Here is an 18971-nt window from a genome sequence, read left to right as displayed (position 1 = left end):
CAAGATTAAAGTTATGTCTTTGCCCTATTAAAATGTAAGATTTTCTCTGTTATAGTGAACATTTTTTTCAGTGATTTATGATACTAAGATTGATAAAAGTCAAAGAGCCTATGTATCCCACAATTACATTAATTACATTTCTCTAAAATACTCCTAGTTTGTCTTAAGGAGTTCTTTAAGTAATATCTAACTGTTAGAACAAAATCACAAATAAAATAAGAATAAGAGCAGATATATTCAAGGCCTGATTTTATTTAAGCAAGTGAAAGACTATTCCCATTAGGATTGCATCTGTTCTCAAAGCATCTGCATAACTAAGTCTTTGGTCTCCCAATTTTTACATTAATGAGATGTATTGGTTTGTGTACAAGGGGAGGGCAGGGGCTGTTGCATGCTCTGACTTCAGTAAGATGCTTAACACAATCTCCTTGCAGACTCATTGTCACAATGTTGGTGAGTTGTGATCTGGACCAGTGGTCAGTGAGTGAAAAATTGACTTGTCTGCTGGTCTGTAGGAGTTGTGATCAGTGGTGCCATGTCCAGCTGGAGCCAGTAACCACTGATGTTGCATGGGAGGCAGTGCTGTGGATAGCACCAGAGTGAAGCAGACCAGGATTTTATAATGTTGGACTAAATGGACGTCCCTCCCAAACTAAATTATGCCATGATTTAATGCAAAATGAAAATAACCAGTGGAGTAGTGCACAAAAGCACACGTTCAAGAAAATAACATAACAAAATTTATGTCACTATTAGTTTTCATCAGTAGCTGCAGCAAGAATGCTCTGTGTTACAGACTGGGCTTTCAGTGTTGGAGTTTGACACGTGCTTAAGGAGAGTCAATGAGCAAGGGTCTGTCTAAAGCAGTTTCTGAAACTGCTGCCCTGACACTGTCTTCATCAGTAGAAAGCTTCCAGTTTCTGCATAGCTGAATGTGGACATTGGGAGTCTTGCTTCAGCCTGTGTTGGTATTTGCCCCAGTTCACCACATGCAGTTTTACATGTGGCTTTTGACCAAAACTGCACCACTGGTTCCTTCTGTGAGATTTCTTATGCAAACACTGTCTGATGTTGTTGAATTCCATTTCCTTTCTTCAAGTCCCAGAATTTTTCCATGCCTTCCTCCTATTACAACCTCTTGCTGACATAAATTAGCTTTTCTTTCCCCCATCCCCTGTAAAGTGTGGCCAGTCTTTAGACATCTATGTCTGCATACTGCCAGCACTGTATCTGTCGGAGTCCCAGAAGGTGCCAAGAGCTGTGAAAGCAGAGAACTCTGAGACAAGTATCAGATACAGATAAAAACAGTGACTTCCTGACACTGCAAAACTCCACTGCATTATGGAACTATGTTCTAATCACACCCAGCAGTCCTTGTTGAATCCATGGTGCTGTGCTACTTGCCAGTGGTGTGATGCAACTGTGTTAGATAAGCTGTGCAGTACCTCAAAAGCTGTATCGGATCTTCTTTTTCTTTGATATCAAATCCAAACTGATCAGAGAATTAGCTCTAAAGCAGAGAAGGCTATGTTCACTGACACTTCAGGAAAATAAGCATTTCTCCTTTCATGAAAATCTCTATTCCTTACCTTTTCAGTGAAAGTGGTCTGCTCTGCTGTCAGTTCACCAAGCATTCTTCAAACCCTAATAAGTAAGAGGAGTCCAAATTAAAGGATAAGACAAAGTCTGGTTTTAAATGAAAATGCATGTAATTTAGGTATTTTGAGGCACTAATTGCTTAATCTTGTCATTCTTTTCAGTTGAGTTAAATTATTTCCAAATATAGATATAAAAAGGTAGCAAAAGGAATTAAATTAATTAGTTGGTTCTATTAGTCACAGTCCTCTAATAATAATGTCAAATGCAAATTCTGTATCTTTAGGAACTTTGCAGGGAATTTTGCTTCTTTGATGTCATAATACAGAAGAAGCATATGTCAGCATTTGCCTTCTGCAAGCACTCAAACTGCCTTTGATTCTCACAGGGTGGATCTGCAGGTCTGTTTGTTCCTGATTTTCACAGTTTGTGAAGAGGACAGCACTTGAACTTGCCAGTATACAGAAAGTCTGATTTGTCCTGCTTGTTTGTTTGTTTGTTTGTATGTTTGTTTGTTTGTTTTATTGTAAGAGGAGGATGGTGTGGGGAGGAGAGGTTTGAACAATGAATTGACTTTGAAGTGCACATTTCAGGATATCCACTGTTTAGATGCCAGAAACTTGGATCTGTAGAACACTTTTCAGATGCTGATTGCTTTATGCTACTTGGCTCTGACACACATATTTTTGTAGGGGAAGTATGGACATAATTTAAGAGATCTAGAGTTTCTTTATTAGCATCAGAAATAGTTTGCTCCACTACACCATGGCAGAGGCATTTTACTCAGGTGACAAAACCCCTCTAAAGATAATGTAGCTACTTAAGTTGGGACTTAGAATTATCCTGTTTTTACTTGACATGGTGCTGACCACTGTCAGTGATGAGAGCATGTACTAAAGAATCCACAAGGGGATGATTGCATCGTTGCTTGTTTTGAGGATTCATTTTGTTCTGGAAAAATTAAGATCTTATTTTAAAACAATTAGTGGAGAAAATGCATCTTCTGTGAAAAAAAATCCTTAAGATTTCAGTTACATACATAGTTACTGTCCAATAAAAATCAGTTACTGACCAAATAAAAATTTTCCCAAAGGAAGAGTTTTAAAATTTCTATCATTACAGTCAGTGGTGATAATTCCTCATACTTTTAGTGGAGAATTATTCCTTCTTAACTGGTGGTAATTATTTTTTAAGGCATTTGCCTCTTGGCAAGTTCAGCATTACTAGCCTCTGTGCCTCTGTTGGAGGATTATTGCTCTATCTTTTTGTTAAATAGAGCTACTTTTTTTTCCTTCTACTTCTTCTTTGCATTTTTCTTTTGTTTTGTTTTTTAAATGCTGTCAAGCTGCTGATGTAATTAAGGTTTGGAAAGAAGAGAGGGTGTGGGTGCCTGAAAATGTTAAAGACAGGTTAATTCTAAACATGGCTTTGCATGTTGACATTTCCCAGTTAACAATCAGCTTCATAGTGGATTTCTCTTGAATCTTTGCCATGATATACTGCCAGCAGATGGGAGTGGTGAAAAATACTGGGAAGACCAGTGACTGCTAAAATAACACATAATAGTGGTGCTGTCATCACCTGTTGCCACAACATAGAATTCAACAAAAAATGCATGCAGGAAAAGATCTTTGAATATTTTACACCATTGTGTATACAGGTCACACTCAAGAAAATAATTTATATTTTTTTATTTTATCCACAAATACTTGATAATTGATCATTGTGTTTTAGTTGACTTGACACCAAGAATGTGGTTCCTTCTAGTATACATATAGAACTTCTCTGAGATATTAAGAAAATGCTTCCATTTTAATAAGCAGGGGATTCAATCTGAATTGAATATCTCAATATATAAAGCAGTTGTTGTAGGCCTCATTTTGTAACAGATGAATTTTGGTATTTAAATTCTATAGTAAGTGTTCTTAATATTGGTGGGATGTTGGAGAAGAAAAAGAAAGATGCATCTGGTTTTTGATCTCTTTTGCAGAGCTACATGCATCACAATGCTACTTTTCTTGGATACATAAAGTTTGAGTATATTATTCTTAGAACATCTTTTGAAGTTTGACCGTGTGTCCATTATAGAAAAAGAAAAAAAGCAGAAGTTACAACTTCAGTGGAAATTTTGGACAGCAGCAAATCAAAGATGAGTTTTGGGGTTTTCTTTCAAACTGCATACTATTCAGTTTCTGGTTACCTGTGTAAAGTGTGAGGAAATTGTTGAGCACTGCCTGCAAATAAGTACAAATTTCTTAATGAAGACCCAAATCTTAAACTGGTGACGCCTTTGTTAACTTTATTCAAAAGTCAACTTGCTTTTGAAAATAGTTTGTTTTCTTGTCAATGTGTAATTTAGTTACAACTATTGAAGCAGACAAAATCCCAACAAAAATGTATTTTAAAATCTCAGGAATATTCAAACATTTTGGAGCCTAAATGTTTGCTTTACTAAAAAAATTAAGTAGTATTTTAGGTGTGCAAAAAATCAAGAATATCTGCTGTGAAGATGTTTTTAGTAGTCTAAATTGTAGCAGTTGAAATGGGAGAAAACATGGTCTCAAATTTGCTTTTAAATAGTATTCATTGTTAAACAGTAAAAAGAGTCTGTTTTAAGGAAATTTTTCAGTAGCTCTCTGGAATGGACCTAGAACATTTGTACAACATTAGTTTATCTATACTTCTGGTTTATAAATCTTTCCAGTGGGTAGAGAACTAAAGGTAGTTGAGGTTTTCATAAAAATTTTATAAAGCCTTATCAGCCACAGAGTTTGTTTCACAGCAAATGGAAAAGGTCATGGATTGTTCAAGTTTTATTGCAGCAATTGGTGGAGAGTTTGGAAAAAGCTCTTCGGCTCTCTTGATGGGAACCAAAACATTTTTATGCATCACTCAAACACAGATTAGCAGAGTGCTAGAAAGCCATTTTAGAAAAGTAAAATGAACACAGTTTGATATGTTGAGATGCAGTAATTGTTCAAACCTACATTATAAACTAATTCTGGAATTCTTGTTTCTTTTTTGTGGTCAGTTGTCTCATTTTCCAGGCAATGGCCATTCAATAGTGAGCTTTCCCCTGATGAAAATTTAGCTATTATTTTTGCCAAATTTCATCTCTTTTCATATAAAATAATTGATTTGAAACATATGTTTATAGTCATATGCAGTATTTTACAGCATATATATTTTATTTTGGAGTATATTTTGTCTACAATATTATTCATAGATATTGAACGAAAGGAAGTTTGCAAATGGGAATTACTCCTCCCTGATATTTCTGAAACATTTCTGCTCATAAAAGCAGGAAATTGAAGCCATTGAAATTTAGTGAAGAAAATGAGTGAGATCTCACCCTATGATAGCTGGTCACATAGTGACTGCATGGTTCCCCTCAGAGTAAGACACTTCACAATACATTTTTTGCACTTCTGCCTATTTGTTCAGCAGCCATTCCAAAGCCTACTGCTCTAAGGGTCTCAAGCAGTAGTTGTTCTATGTCTTGCACGTATATTTTAAACACAATTTTAATGAGTTTTTTAACTGTTTAGATGCTTTTACCCAGAAGAATTATTTATTAATTATTTTTGTTGATTCAGAAGAAAAAAAAACCAAGTTTTTATTCTACATTATGCAAGTATTTTATAATGGAAATATTTTAGGACAGTTCCTATTCCTGGAGTTAGGTTTGTCTTTGGGCTGTCTGTTTCTTTGACAGCTTTTGGAATTCTGGGAGTGTCCCATTCAAGGGTGATGTAATTTCAGTGTAACATGGGCTAGTACATGGAAAATTACTATTATCTATATTACACATTCAGCATTACTATGTGTATCTCTATTTGCTTTCTTTGCCTGAACTGAAACTGGTACTCTCATTTCATTAGTCATACATCTGTGTACTTTGATATGTCTTTAACTGGGTGGTTAAAAACATGAAAAAAAATCCACATCTTGTTATCACCTGTTCAATTATTCTTAACTTTAGGAATTATGGGATAAAAGTAAACCAGTTTAATTGTTTTTTAAGTCCTCTAGTTTCATTTATTCATGCATGTTTCTTCTTTAGTTATATATGGAAATAGATTTGACTCCTGGTTTTAAATAAAAACTTTTAAATGAGAAAGATGCATGTCTTTGTAAAAAATGGAGAATAAATCTGTCAGCTATACACTGAGTCAAGCTCTACCTACAATACGTGTACACTGTGTACTAGAAAAGAACTCTGTGAGAGTAAGGTTGAGGTGCAGCAGTCATCCCTCAAGCTTCCTAGTGTTGTGGGGAAAGTTACTCCTGGTAGAGTCTTTTCTTGAAGAATAAAGCTTCCAGCCACACCTGCTGTGGGTACATTCATTGAGGCAGGTTGCTTGGTTGCTTTGTACCTCACCACAAATTCCTTGAAAGGCAAGCTGACTTCTTTGGAGATCTGATTAACTAAAACTTTCCTAGGGAAACCTGAACAGTTGGAATTTTGAAAAGAAAATTTAAATAAATTGCTTTTACATACAGAGAAAGATAAAAAGAGATAGTTTAGACAGCTTTGTCAACAGAACTTTCAAAATCCTACTGTATATTGGTGTGCATTCTGTGCAAAGTAGAGGTGAAAAAGGAAAGGGGGGACTGGGCAGGTATGTGACTAAGTTTGTGTCCTAGCCTAAGAGGCGGGCGCTTGGCTTTCCATTCTCTGTAGGATTCCTTGTTGTGTCAAATTTATTCACTGCAATGTTGAGTAGTACACAGAGAACCATAAATAGCTAAGCTAAGCTCATTTTGACACTCCAAATGCTGAGCAATTTGTAGCTTTTGCAGATAAATCCAAAATACTAATGCCTCGAAGTATTTCTGTAGTGAGACCAAGTATTTTTTCAAAGATCTGTGTCTCATATTTTTATTTTGTATTTTGTGGAAACTCTTGTAATGGTGGAGTCCTTAAGGACAGGTCAGAAGTCTTATAGACTGTTGAATGTGCGACAAAGAGGCCATAAAGAATCTGGTCAGATGTAGCTAATTAAAGGTAAATGAAGGACAGCTGCTTTTTATGTTGCCAGCACATCTTTGATCTGCTCTACCCCTCAGACCTCTGTGGGTAAGGTAGTTAAATACAAACTAGGAGGCCTATTTTAAAGACATTAAAACCCTCCAGGGCAATCGAGTGACAGTCCAAGCAGCCATAAGCTGTTTGCTTTATTCATTAGAGAACTTTAAATGTGTCAAGAAATAAAATAATGTCCATGCTCTTAGATCAGCATTAGCAATGAAGATTACAACAGCTCTGGGACATATGAATGGGCAAACTTCTTATGAAAACAAGTTTACTGAGAAGCATTTTACTATAGCAGCAACGAAAATATCAGTTACACATTTTTGTTGCAGGAATATTGATTCAATATGCATTGAAATATCTGAAGCTGTAGTGACACAAACATCATGTAACCCAGCGCTGACCTCAGTGGTCCCTTCAGTCGTGGCTTAAAAAACTTCAATTTCAGACACACATGAAGGAAAGAATATGTCATATCTGAGTGACATAATACCCTGTAATACTTGCTGAAAAATTTATGGAGAATTTGCACAATATATAGCCTTTCACTTGTGTCTAGAGACTCAGATACTGAAGTTTGTAAACTGCAAGTGTTTATTTTATAACACAAAGTTTTAATGCTAGTATAGCGTCAGAAAGACTAACTAAAGAAAAAAAAATCAGTTTGCTATATAAACAGCTCTTTATTGCTAGTCATTTTGGAAAAAGCAACTTTGCACAGAAGTATTTATGGATACAACTCAGTGTATTTTTTGAGAATTGTTTGATATCTTAATGTTTTTATTACTTTTTTAAAATAGGAATTTAAATTATACTTAAAATTAATCAAATTCCTGTGATATTCTAAATGGTAAATTCTGGTGATCCATGCTATATTGTCTCAATAAAATTTAAGAACTTGAAGAAAATATTTGCTTTTTTAATGTTGTGTGCTGTGTTTTGCTCCATTTTATTTTGTGTCAGTACCTAAATGTCATCTTGTTTGACTGCATGATCAAACCCTCCATGCTATTTAATCTTACAGCTTTGGTATTTAAGATCAGATAAATGTGTGAAAAGTCTAGAATTCTAAAACTGTACCTTTGACTGTGTCATAAATGCAGATTTAGTGGGTCTTACCATACAGAGAACATTTCTGTTCTAAATGTTCTAAATGTTCTAAAGCATTTTGCTTTAGAAGGGCTCTGTGTGAGTAGTGCAGTTGGAACTGCATCCCTGTGAAAGTAGTACATGCTATTGGAATCTGGAAGAACCTTTCTTCCAAAGACATGTAGCTCTAGTAGAAAATTCTTTGTTACAAGCCACTGATTTTTGCTGGCGGATTTGACAATTCCTTCTAGTCTTACTATAAATATATTTAACTATGCATAATTTAAAATTAACTTGATCCTCCAAATCATCCTAAATTTCTCTAATGGCAGATATATAAGTATCAGTCAAACCATAGGAATGAGATTAATCAAGTTGGTAGGTCTATGAAGCAATGACTTAATTTTTTTGTTTTAAAGTACACAGCAAATAAAAAAATCAAATTAAACTGGAAGATGGTCTTTGTTTTTACTCAGTACTTAGAGAACATAAATGAGCATTGAGCAGTTTAAGTGAAGCATGTTAAGAGATTCATAGAGCTGTATTCTAAGCAACAGCAAATATAAAGATGTGGTTATTGCTAGCAGCATGAGCATAATTTCCTGATTTGACTGATTGTGTCTTGAATGTTATAGAAAACAGACAATGAATAAATTTGTGCTAAATTTGCAGCAGTTTGCATTAATGCTGTGAACATTAAAGCTAGATATTTTTTACCCCAGAGGCAAGAAATGCATTGATAAAATATTGCAGACTTCTCCTAACTGTGAGTTAGGAGGACATTGTTGATCGAGAACCCAGGGTTTTGATGAGCATATTACAGCTATCCCACTCACATTTAATCAACATGTATCAGCTTGGCTGTGTGTTGGACTGAAAAAATGTCTGTACTATGGTAGAGCTACTCTGAAAGGGAATTACAATTGCTTGATAGGACCATTTGTCAATCTAAAGATCCAATAAAAATAAGTCAGAAAATAGGAACAAAATATAAGAATAATCTCAGGGGTTGGTGGGGTTTTTTTCCATTTTTCCAACAAAGTCCCCAAGGCAAGACAAATACTTTTTCAATGTGTGCTTAATTGACTAATGTTGAATTTCAAATATTGTTTTATCATTACTATATTAACCTCTTCGTACTTGTATATGTATTTATTATCTCGAGGTAGAATTTGCCCTTCCAAATGTATAAAGCTTTGTGCATTTGTGCCTAGGTGTACATCACAACTTGGGTCTGAGTGTCTTTTATTCAGAGCATGACTATTTAAGAAGATGCATACCATATTCTTTCTTTATTCACTTAATTGCTGTAAACCAATTTTCAAGCTCAACAAAAATAATAAACTACAATTACATTTGTATTTTATTTGCAATAGAGCTGTACAGTTTCCCATCTGGTAATAATGTTCTCTTTAGCTGGGCAAATGCAGCAGATACTGGGTAAGAATTGTGATGTGAACACTGAGCATCAGCATGTTTCTAGCTAGGTCTGTGTACTGGGACTTGGAGGCTGAATGGGGTTATGGCTGAGCAGCAGCTGGTCTGGACAAAATGCTGCCTGAAACACTCATTTCCAGCTCCTGTCTAGGAGGTGATTCTCCTGCCCCTGAGGAATCTTCACTTGAAACCTTGAAGATTGAGGTGTTTGTATGACATACCTTATAACCAAGGGCCATTATTACTATTTCAACACAAGCTGGATTGCTTTCTTGCAGAGAGCTTCAAGGGCACTTTCAGCACAAATAGTATAGACCAACCAACAAATATTTCCACCTCTTGCTGAAGTCCAGGGTGGTTTGGTTTTCTTGTTTTGAAAGCCAGGTAATCACTGTTCCCAACCCTGCTTTTGGGGATAGCAATTCCAGGTAGCAGTGCTACACTGACAGGTTGCATCTGTTAAGGACCCCTGTTACCTAACATGAAGCTGAACATGACCCACCTCCTCCTGTAGACTTGCAAAAGACTTCTTCTAAAATGTGACAGTAAACCCAGAGCTGCTCCTGGGATCCTTCTGTGATCAGCCAACACATTTTTAAACACAGACATCCTTGTCTACACCAAGGGGAAAATCATATTCAACAAGTTGTTTAATTAACATGTTTTCTAGTGTATTTCCTCCGTGTAGACTAGGTCTCTGAGGAAGAATGACTCATGAATACAGCACTGCCATTATGGAGTACTTTTTGGAGTAACTTTCCATTTCTCCACAGTTTCTAAGGAAAGCATTGATTTGGCTCCTTACCTAAAACGTTAATGAATGTTTGTGAGGAGCTCCAGGGTACCATTAGTTAATCCCAAACCACACTAAATAGAATCCTGGGCAAAAGTTAAAATAAGTGTCACTTTCTTAAGTGAAGGCCAGCAGGTAGATCTTTCTCAGCACAGTCTGTGCATGTCCTTGTATAGTTTTCCTTGGAACTTAGTTGGCATGTGCTACAATTGAGAAGGGCACAGTATGTGACTGCTTCCCTACAAAAAGAGTGAGCCTTGGCTGCCCAGTGAAACCTAACATCTTGTGCCCTTACAGAAGAGGTAAAAGCTTTATATATCTGTGAAGAGGAAGTCAGCCAGCTGATAGAAATTAATTAACCTGTGCAGAATTTACTATGGGGATGCTTTTTTCCAGGCATTGATTTTTTATGAAATAGTGCTGCTACAATCAGGAAGAGTCTGTGCTTCATCTTGTCAAATGGAGTGTTTTAACCCACAGAAAAGCATATTTAAGAGGAATTTGTCATTGTTTTGATTAGGATACAAAGATCAACACGAGATTCTTTCTGTCAGACTTATATTCTCAGAAGGAAATGTATAGTATGCATAAAATATTTATGATCATTTTGTACATTGTAACTATATCTACTCAAAAGCCAAAATAAATATCAACTGTTCCAGCTATACAATATACAGTGCCTGATGTGTTTATTGCCACATTTTCTATGACCAGTCTCCTGTCTGTTGTGTTTCTCCAGTGACTGTGTTATTCCAGGGAAATGAGTAACACAAGGGGAGGAGGGTGCATAATGGCTTCTGCTCTGTAGGGGGTTGTCTGAACTAACACATGGATCATGCTCTGCATCTCTTGAATCTGTGTTGGGTCTGTGTTCGTGTATTATGCAGAAAACACATAGAGGGTGAGCTGCTCAGGTTTCTTTGAAACATGTCGGTGTCTATTTTTGTCCATATCTTTGAGGATCAATGAAATGCTGAAGATAAAAAGATAGGTCCTCTCCTAAGGCATTCCAAAGCCCAAATGGTTCTGGTTTTATGTGTTATTTTGCAAGAACTGTTAGTTAAATTTCATTCCTTTTCTCCCTATGCAATGAATAGATGAAGTATGGAAACCCTTGCAGATATAAGGAGAGCTAAAATCCTGTGCTGCTCGAGCTTTCACATTTTTTGAGATGGATTGTTACAATTAAAACACATTTTAAACTATTTCATAGTATTCTCAAGTCATGTGTGATTATTCATACAAGACTTGTGTGAATGATGGAATAAAGGAACAAAGAACAAACTCAAAATAGCCACAGGTCACCAAAATGCTTGCATTGAAGAGATGCATGTGAAGTTTGCCAGTTTGAAATTTTAAGTGTGAATCTTGTAGAGAGAAATGTAATGTAATCCATAATGGGAAACAATTTAAAGACAGAAGATATTAGTTGGGAAAGGGAAAATGCTTTGCTGAGGAGGGTCAGTTTGGAGGTCAGCATTTTCTGTCATTTTATTCCCTCCATGGGCCCCGTTACTGAGCAGAATATTTTACATAATAGAACTCTGGACTCCATTCTTGGTTGTTGATATTCCACTTGTGTATGCTCTGAGCATGTCAATGATGACAGCTGGTTATTTTTTCAACCACAGATTTTGATTATGTCTTGTTTTATGGTTAGTATTTGGTTTTCACAGGGAATGTTTTCCCACCCAGAAGACAACAAATTTTGGACTGACCCAGTAATTGTTCTTTCCTATATTTCCTTTGGGCTCTTGTTCAGCGTTGTTATAAACATAATTAGTCCATCATATATCACTCTGGGTTAGTTTGCGTGCGACATCACCGAGGAGACCCAATGGGACGATTAGAGTATTTTTTTGGACAATGTGTCTGTAACTATTTGAACTACTTTATCATGGAAATAAAGTTTGTAAACAGTAGTCTTTGCAGAGTGACAAGTTAAGATGTATTGCACCCTGATAGAACTGTTTAGTAAATTAGATTTTCATAGTGCTAATTGAATTCGTCACAAAGCTGATGAATATTAGCTAAAGAAAGGGCAATATATTTTATTTTATTGAGCATATCTCAGAGTGCTTGTAATTTAGTAGGGCCACCACACTTTCTGGGCAGGCTATCAAGTAGGATGTTGTAATGATTTGCATGACTACTATAGTAGATGGAAAAATGTGGCTTGTGTTTGTAGCTGTTCCATTAGTGTCTTGCACAGTGTGCAGTCCTTTGGTGCTCTTCAGAGAGCTGTGTCATAATCCCTGCATCTTTTGAAGAATTTGGTCTGGTGAAATCAAGTAACTGTACATCATTTAAAACCTGGTGTGTAACTATATGATGAGACAAAGAAAAGACTGAGAAAGGCAGATAACCAATAGAATCCTGAAGTTATCAAAACAGGGCTCTTGCCAAGGACCTTGGAATTCATCTGATTCAGTTGCTGGAAAAATGCCTGAATTAAAAATTATCCTACAAGGACCAAGAAAATAGAGCCAAATTCTGGCACTCTGCAGTTTTCTCCCAAAATGGTCATTAATGCTGCAAAAACAGAATAGGGTGAACAACCCTTGGCCCCAAGCTTGGCCCCCTACTGTAGGCTCTATCTGCCAAAATAAGATGGAGTAGAAGATCAAAAATGGGGACAGGGGGAGAAGGTTGGAAAAAGAGAGCTTAGAAAAGGAGAGTGGTTGGAAAGGGAAAAACTCAGGCTGTGCCCCCTGCCAGCACTGAAATACTCGGTGTGGCTCCATGCAGAAAGCACCTGTTGGCAGCTGTTGCAGTAGTTTATAGATTTTGGGACAGTTCCTTTATGTGAAATGTGATATGATCTTGTTTTAGTAAAATAAAAGCAATTCTTGGACAATAATTAGAGCAATAAATATATCTGCACAGAAATAACGATGACAGCTTTTGCTTTCATTAAAAAATTTGCATTCTTTTTAAGGAATCTCATTGCTACTGATTTTAATACACTTTGGCTCATATCACCCATATTGTCTTCCTTTAATCCAAAATTGAAAAGAAAACAAGCTTGTATGGAGTGAAAAGAAAATACAGCAAAACCATGATCATAAATATTAACCTGATACTGTCCTTCAAACTCAGTGGCAGGAAACTAAGGATCAGGGGCTGTCTGGCAAATTTTATGTCTTTCATTCTTTATGCATTAGAATGTAAGGATAGAAAATAATGAAAATTGTTTCTGTTAAATTAGAACTCACAGCAAGAATTTTATGTTAGGAGCTCAGTTTAAATATTTTAACATCTTCACAAATTTTAATGTAAATTCCAGTCAAATTAATTTAATGAAGAATTCTAGCATTACAATTTGCACCCTCCTTCTCTTGCTGTCTCCAATGTTACTTGTGTTCATGTGCCAAAACTTTTACCATTCTTTCTTGTTGTATAGTTTATTATTCCTTAGGATAAATATGTAACAGTTATCAATAATATATGTAATCAATATGTAAAGTGTATGGAGCAGAAAATAAATTACTGTTTTTAAATATAAGTATTTAATATAGGCTGAGCTGAAAGCTTTATTGCATTTATTGGCTACATCTCCTTTTGACTATAATGAGAATCCTCCCTCTGCTAATGCTCTGGTTTAGTTTAAAAGGCTTAGTAAATATCTGTATTGCTCAGAAGGTTTGCACAAAATTGAAATAGAAAGTAGATAGTATTTTGAACTCTAATGCTCTCTGAGTTAAACTTTAGGCCACATCCCCAATTTTCCTCTTCTACCTGAAACACTTATTAGTTCTAAAATAATCAAAATGTGAAACTTTAAGCCTTCCTTAGATTACATTCAATAAGGAAAAGAAGCCCAGGTTTCTGATACTGATTACATACTGCAATGTGCCACAGAGAACTGCAGAGCCTGGTTCTTGCATGAAGCTCACCAAGAGCTTTTCTCCATCAAGTCTGTCAAGGAATAGGGCCAAAATACAAATTACATTAGTTTGATAGTTTTTATGTACAATATTTCAAAATGTGATTTTCTCTTTGTATTAATTTCAATACCTTTCTTAGGTTAGGCTACTCAACTACTTTATTTTTCTAAGATGTGGTGTGTGCCATTAAAGGAAGAGGATAGGATGTGGAACTTAAGACAGTGGCATCAGAAATAGGAGAGCATCTGGTGGAACATAAACATCTGCTTAGTTTGAGTGGGACACATAAAGAGAGAAACTTAAAGAGATATTCTAACTTGAAGGAAAAGGCTTTCCTGAATCAAGATTTTTAGAAACTTAGCTCCAAATCACCAGAAGACACATTTTTTACTACAAACACTATTTAATTATTTTAATGATAATCAGAAATAAATTAAATAAATGCATTCAAACATAGTAATAAGTATAACCTTCACAAGCAGTTTCTTCATGATGTAGCATTAAATTTAATTACACTGAGTAAAAAGTGTGAGTGGATATTAAAGGATCCTAATAACCAGGGCACAGAGATTTCAGATATTATTATCTAGCATGTATATGTATGTATTTTCTTGGCATTTCAAAGTCCTGTAAGATTTGTGTGGTAGGGGGTTTTTTTGTGTGTCTGCAGAATGGCAGATCTCTAAAATACACTTTTACAGTGGTCCTGATAAATACATCCTTCTACTGTGTGTTTGTTCTTTGGTATGAGGCTGATATGCCAAAAGGAAAGTAGAGTAGGCAAACCTAGGAATTTAACTAGAAAGTTCTCCCTGGATTATGGACTTTTCATTGGGTGTCATGTGGGTGGAAAAAATAATGCAAAAATAGTCTTTGAAGGTGGTGTTGACAGGTGTATTTGGGACCTTCCAGATCTCCTCTACCTTGGCACTGGCCCTTTGAGATTCTCCACTCACGTGGGAAGTCCCCATCATGTGAATGTAGGTGCCAATGATGAGCGGTGGAGCAGGAAGGGGAAGGCCAGGACAACACATCAGCATCAGCACAGGGCAGGATAGAACAAAGAACCAGTGAGGCTGCAGCTCAGGTACTCAGGAATCAGCTGTCATCTTAACATCAGGTTCACCTGAGCCACCAGTGCAGTCCTGCAGTGTCCTTAGAATTATTCTCATATGACAAGGAAGCAAGTGCCAACCTGAACTCACTTCCTTTCTTACTTCCAACAAGACTTTATATATTTATTTATGGTGTCAGTCAAAATGTTCCCACTGTTCTTAAGTCAGAAAACTGAGCAAAAACTAAGATTAAATTTATTGCATAGCAAGTCCTCACTTACCCCACTCTCATGATCACCTAGCACTGTTTACTGTTGAAAAGACCAATGGTTTATACACATTGCAAGGAGCATGCTTAAAATATGAGGTGGATGAGTACTGTATCATTGATGATATGTGTAGGCTTTTACTTTGCTTTTCAAATTTCAAAAACTGTTGGAGTAATGAAAACTAAATTATTTCTTGTGCAAATGTTTATTAGGCCTTTCTTTGTTATTCTTTTATAGGTCTTGTAGAAATTTGCCTGATGCATCCCCTTGATGTAGTGAAAACAAGGTAAGATCATGCTTGAACAGGTTTTGTTGACACTGGAAGATATCCAAATTACAAGCTGTCAAAAAATAAAATCCTAGAATTTCTCCTAGTAAGATAATTTGTGCCTCTAATGACATTTATATTTGCTTACCTGTATTTACAGCATTTGACAGATGGAATTTGAGTAGTATGGCACATCTCTGATAAAAGGTCATCTAAAGGTGTTAAATCTGCTTATGACATGTATTCTTAGTCTTGTAGCACAATGCTATGATATGAAGATGGCTAAAGTTAAATTCACTTAGAATATGTAATATCTGCAGTAATGCTTTTATATGTAATTGAGAAATACCATATTGCCTCCAAAATAATTTCCACAGATTTTTAATAAAATAATAAGAGCAGATGTTCAATATTCTCTTTGTAAGCTAAATAACTTCATGATTTATATTTTTAAAATATTTTTATCTGACTTTATTTTGTTTTCTGAATATTTGTTCTCATATGAGTATAGATTATTAAATGACCTCAAAGATTTGCTTAAATTAGTTGGATTTTTTTTTTTTTTGTAATATTGATTACTGAAATGAAAAAAGAATAGCTGCATTTCCAGTTTGTGAAATATCCTTTTATGTTCTATGCTTTTTAGTTTTTATATAAATTCACAAGTAAGTGTTACTGTACAGGAAAAGCAAACCAGAATGGAGAAGCACACTAGTAGAAGAGGAAAACTATTCATGCCATGTGTGTTATGCAGTGCCAGCAATTACCATATACTGCTCCTGCAGCTCTATCTAGGTCACAGACATGTGGGTAGAAAAGCTTCACTAGGAGACTAATCAGCCCCAAACAAATGATGAGGATCTGTGGTCTCTGGAATATGCTTGGAGTTGTCAATTATGATTTCATATTCTAGTTTCAGACAGGCAACCTGTGAGCTTTTTATGGATGGATTTTTGGTTTCTGTACAAATCACGTTGTGATTTGCATGAGACCTTGGAATGAGGTTTTTTACAGGTTGCATTTTGCTGTCTGTGGTCAGTTCCCAACACCAGGAGACAGGTATTCAGGCTCCAGCTGCATTAACTGCTGCTGGAGGGCTGTAGGTCCTACTCAGGAATTGGAGTTTGCTCAGGCAATCCTTCCAAATCCCTTCACAATGTGGAAGTGTTGATTCATATCTCTGTATGAATGCAATGCACCTGGCAGTTCTGAGGGTCCTCTCTGTCCCTCCAAGTACCACTGAAACAATGCTATTAAAACAAGACTTCAATAATATTAAAATTAAAGGCTCAGAAGCAACAAGGTTCAAGCAAAACAAATACAAGACCAAATTTAAAAGAAGAAAAATTGTCTTGTTCTTTTGTCAAGTGGTCCCCAAAGGATGTGCTTTAGTGACTTCATTTTAGAAGTTTATGCTATAATTCACCTATTGCTTTCAAGCTCTGGTTTGACTTTTCCCCATTTTTGTCTTTGCACTGAACTAGAAGTCATCTCCTTTTGTAGTAAGAACACAGATCATTTGTAATTTAGTGTAAGCCACATATCATGTGTCAGAAAATGCTTTAATTGCACATCTGTACTGGCAGTCAACAGATGTACTTGCAGTTTTCTGATAGGAACCACACAGTGGACTCTCAGAATACGAGGTCAGATTTCCCCATATCTCTTGGAGATTTTACTGAGTTTTGCACATGTTTAGTAGTGAAAAGGCTTTTCAGATCTGAGATCCAGGAATGTAAACCATTAAACAGTGTATGGGGATGTTTGTGGAGCTGTAACAATCTTTAAAAACATAACAAAAAGTAGTAAAAATTAGGAAGCCCTTAAATGTGAAATGTACATCCATAAGCAGTGGAATTTTTAGAACAAAGAAAGAAGTAGAAAAATAGCAACAAACAGTAGCTGTGCAAAAGAAGTCAGATTATCAATAAAGGTAAAACTGAGGGGCTTAATCAAATAAAACATCCATTAAACAAATTTCTTAATTTGAAGAAACTTCCATTGAGTTAATTTTCCACTGAGTTAGCTGGATCTTTCTGCAGAAGCGGGCAGCACCCAAGTGATTGTTTTTCTAGTTTGTTGATGCAGATGCTGTATTCAGAGATATTATACAGATATTGCAGTAACTTTTCTGCAGATCTCAGCAGATGGTAGTAGTTGAAAATACTTACATTTTGAAAGCAAATGACAAAACCAAGAATAGAATACCCTTTGATCTCATCCATCATTTTGTTCTATGTTTCTAACATCATGCTTCTTGCTTTCATTTTGTAATGGTCCCAATTTACTATAGCAGATTAATTCTTTGATGGCCTTAAAAGTTCAAATGAAACATTAGTTTTAATTCTGAACTTTGGACATAGAATGTTTTCCAATGGTTTTTCATTGACTTTATTCCTTTCTTGCTGTTGTGTACTAAATCTTTCCCAGCATGGTATTGATAATCCACTGTTTCCTAATCACTTCCAGCTATTTGAGTTTTGGTGATTGGTTTAGGGTTTTCTTCCTTTTGGCTAGGTGAAAGTATAGATGAAAGCACCATATTTTTCCTAATTTTTATGGTGTTTTGAGTTTCTTACCTTTTTTCCTGGAAGTGAAAAGAGTTCAGTGAAAAGAGTCCTGTGGCCATTTCAAATTGTTATAATCTCATTGCTCTAAGTTACTGCTCTCAAGGACTTCAGGGAAGATATCAGAGGCTCACATCTAGTGGACTGGTGGCTTAGTGCTTCATTGATATTTTGTGTATGTGTATGTTTTTAATAAAAATTTGGAGAAAATAAAGTTTCTGTCAAAGATTATTTTGAAACCCTGGAAAATGGTTTGGCTTCTTTATGACATTTTGCAATATCTTTCTCTGTTTAGCAATTTTCTATTATTCTACAGTAACAATGCTAGATTTGTTTATCTGCTCACATCAAGGGAGGGACAGTATATAAGTGCATGCTTATAAACCATAGAGAATGCAAGCACTTAATGAAGTGCTTTTTCCTAAGAGTACATCTGAAAATAATTTTATTTTTTTCATTGCTAGAACACCAAAGATCACTACTCTAAGAAATTCCTGTGCTAGATAGATGAAGATAACTATGATACATTGTTTTAGCTTCATGAATCTTACTTATTCTTTGAAATCAAGATCTTTTCTCATTTGCAAGATGGAACTAGTAGAATTGTTTCTAATGTGATATCTTAAGAAGATGTGCTGAATTTTTAATTTTTTTATAGAACAGTCTCTAATAGCTATTTTATGTATCAGTTATCCTTATGATTAACTTTGTATCAGTTATCCTTATTATTAACTTAGCTATTAAATAAAGTACTGAACCTCTGTTCTTGTCCTCCTAGAAAATACAAAGTCTGGTAAGATTTTATGTGTGCCTGTGTATGAGAAGTGACAGCAGTAGCCAGAGTTTTTTGGTACAGATACAGTCAAGGCATAGAAGGTCTATTTTTTAATTAAGATCTCTAGATGATCTTTCTTTGCTAGAAAGTGAGGGAGGAGAAAAGTGTCTTAGCCTGGATGAAGAATTTGGTTTGTTTAC

General features: G+C 35.6%; 1 protein-coding gene across 1 annotated transcript in view; it reads left to right on the top strand.

Annotated features, from left to right (window-relative positions):
- SLC25A21 (solute carrier family 25 member 21) overlaps nt 1-18971 on the top strand; it is a 230537-nt gene that overhangs the window by 113824 nt on the left and 97742 nt on the right. The window contains exon 2 of the mRNA XM_079307683.1: nt 15399-15447. Coding sequence (XP_079163809.1) covers nt 15399-15447 — 49 coding nt within the window. The remainder of the gene's footprint in view (nt 1-15398; nt 15448-18971) is intronic.

The sequence above is a fragment of the Erithacus rubecula genome, assembly GCF_903797595.1.
Source record: "Erithacus rubecula genome assembly, chromosome: 6".
In the NCBI taxonomy this organism is placed as follows: Eukaryota; Metazoa; Chordata; class Aves; order Passeriformes; family Muscicapidae; genus Erithacus; species Erithacus rubecula.
Note: the sequence above shows the minus strand (reverse complement) of the source record. Positions and strands in the feature narration are given on the sequence as shown.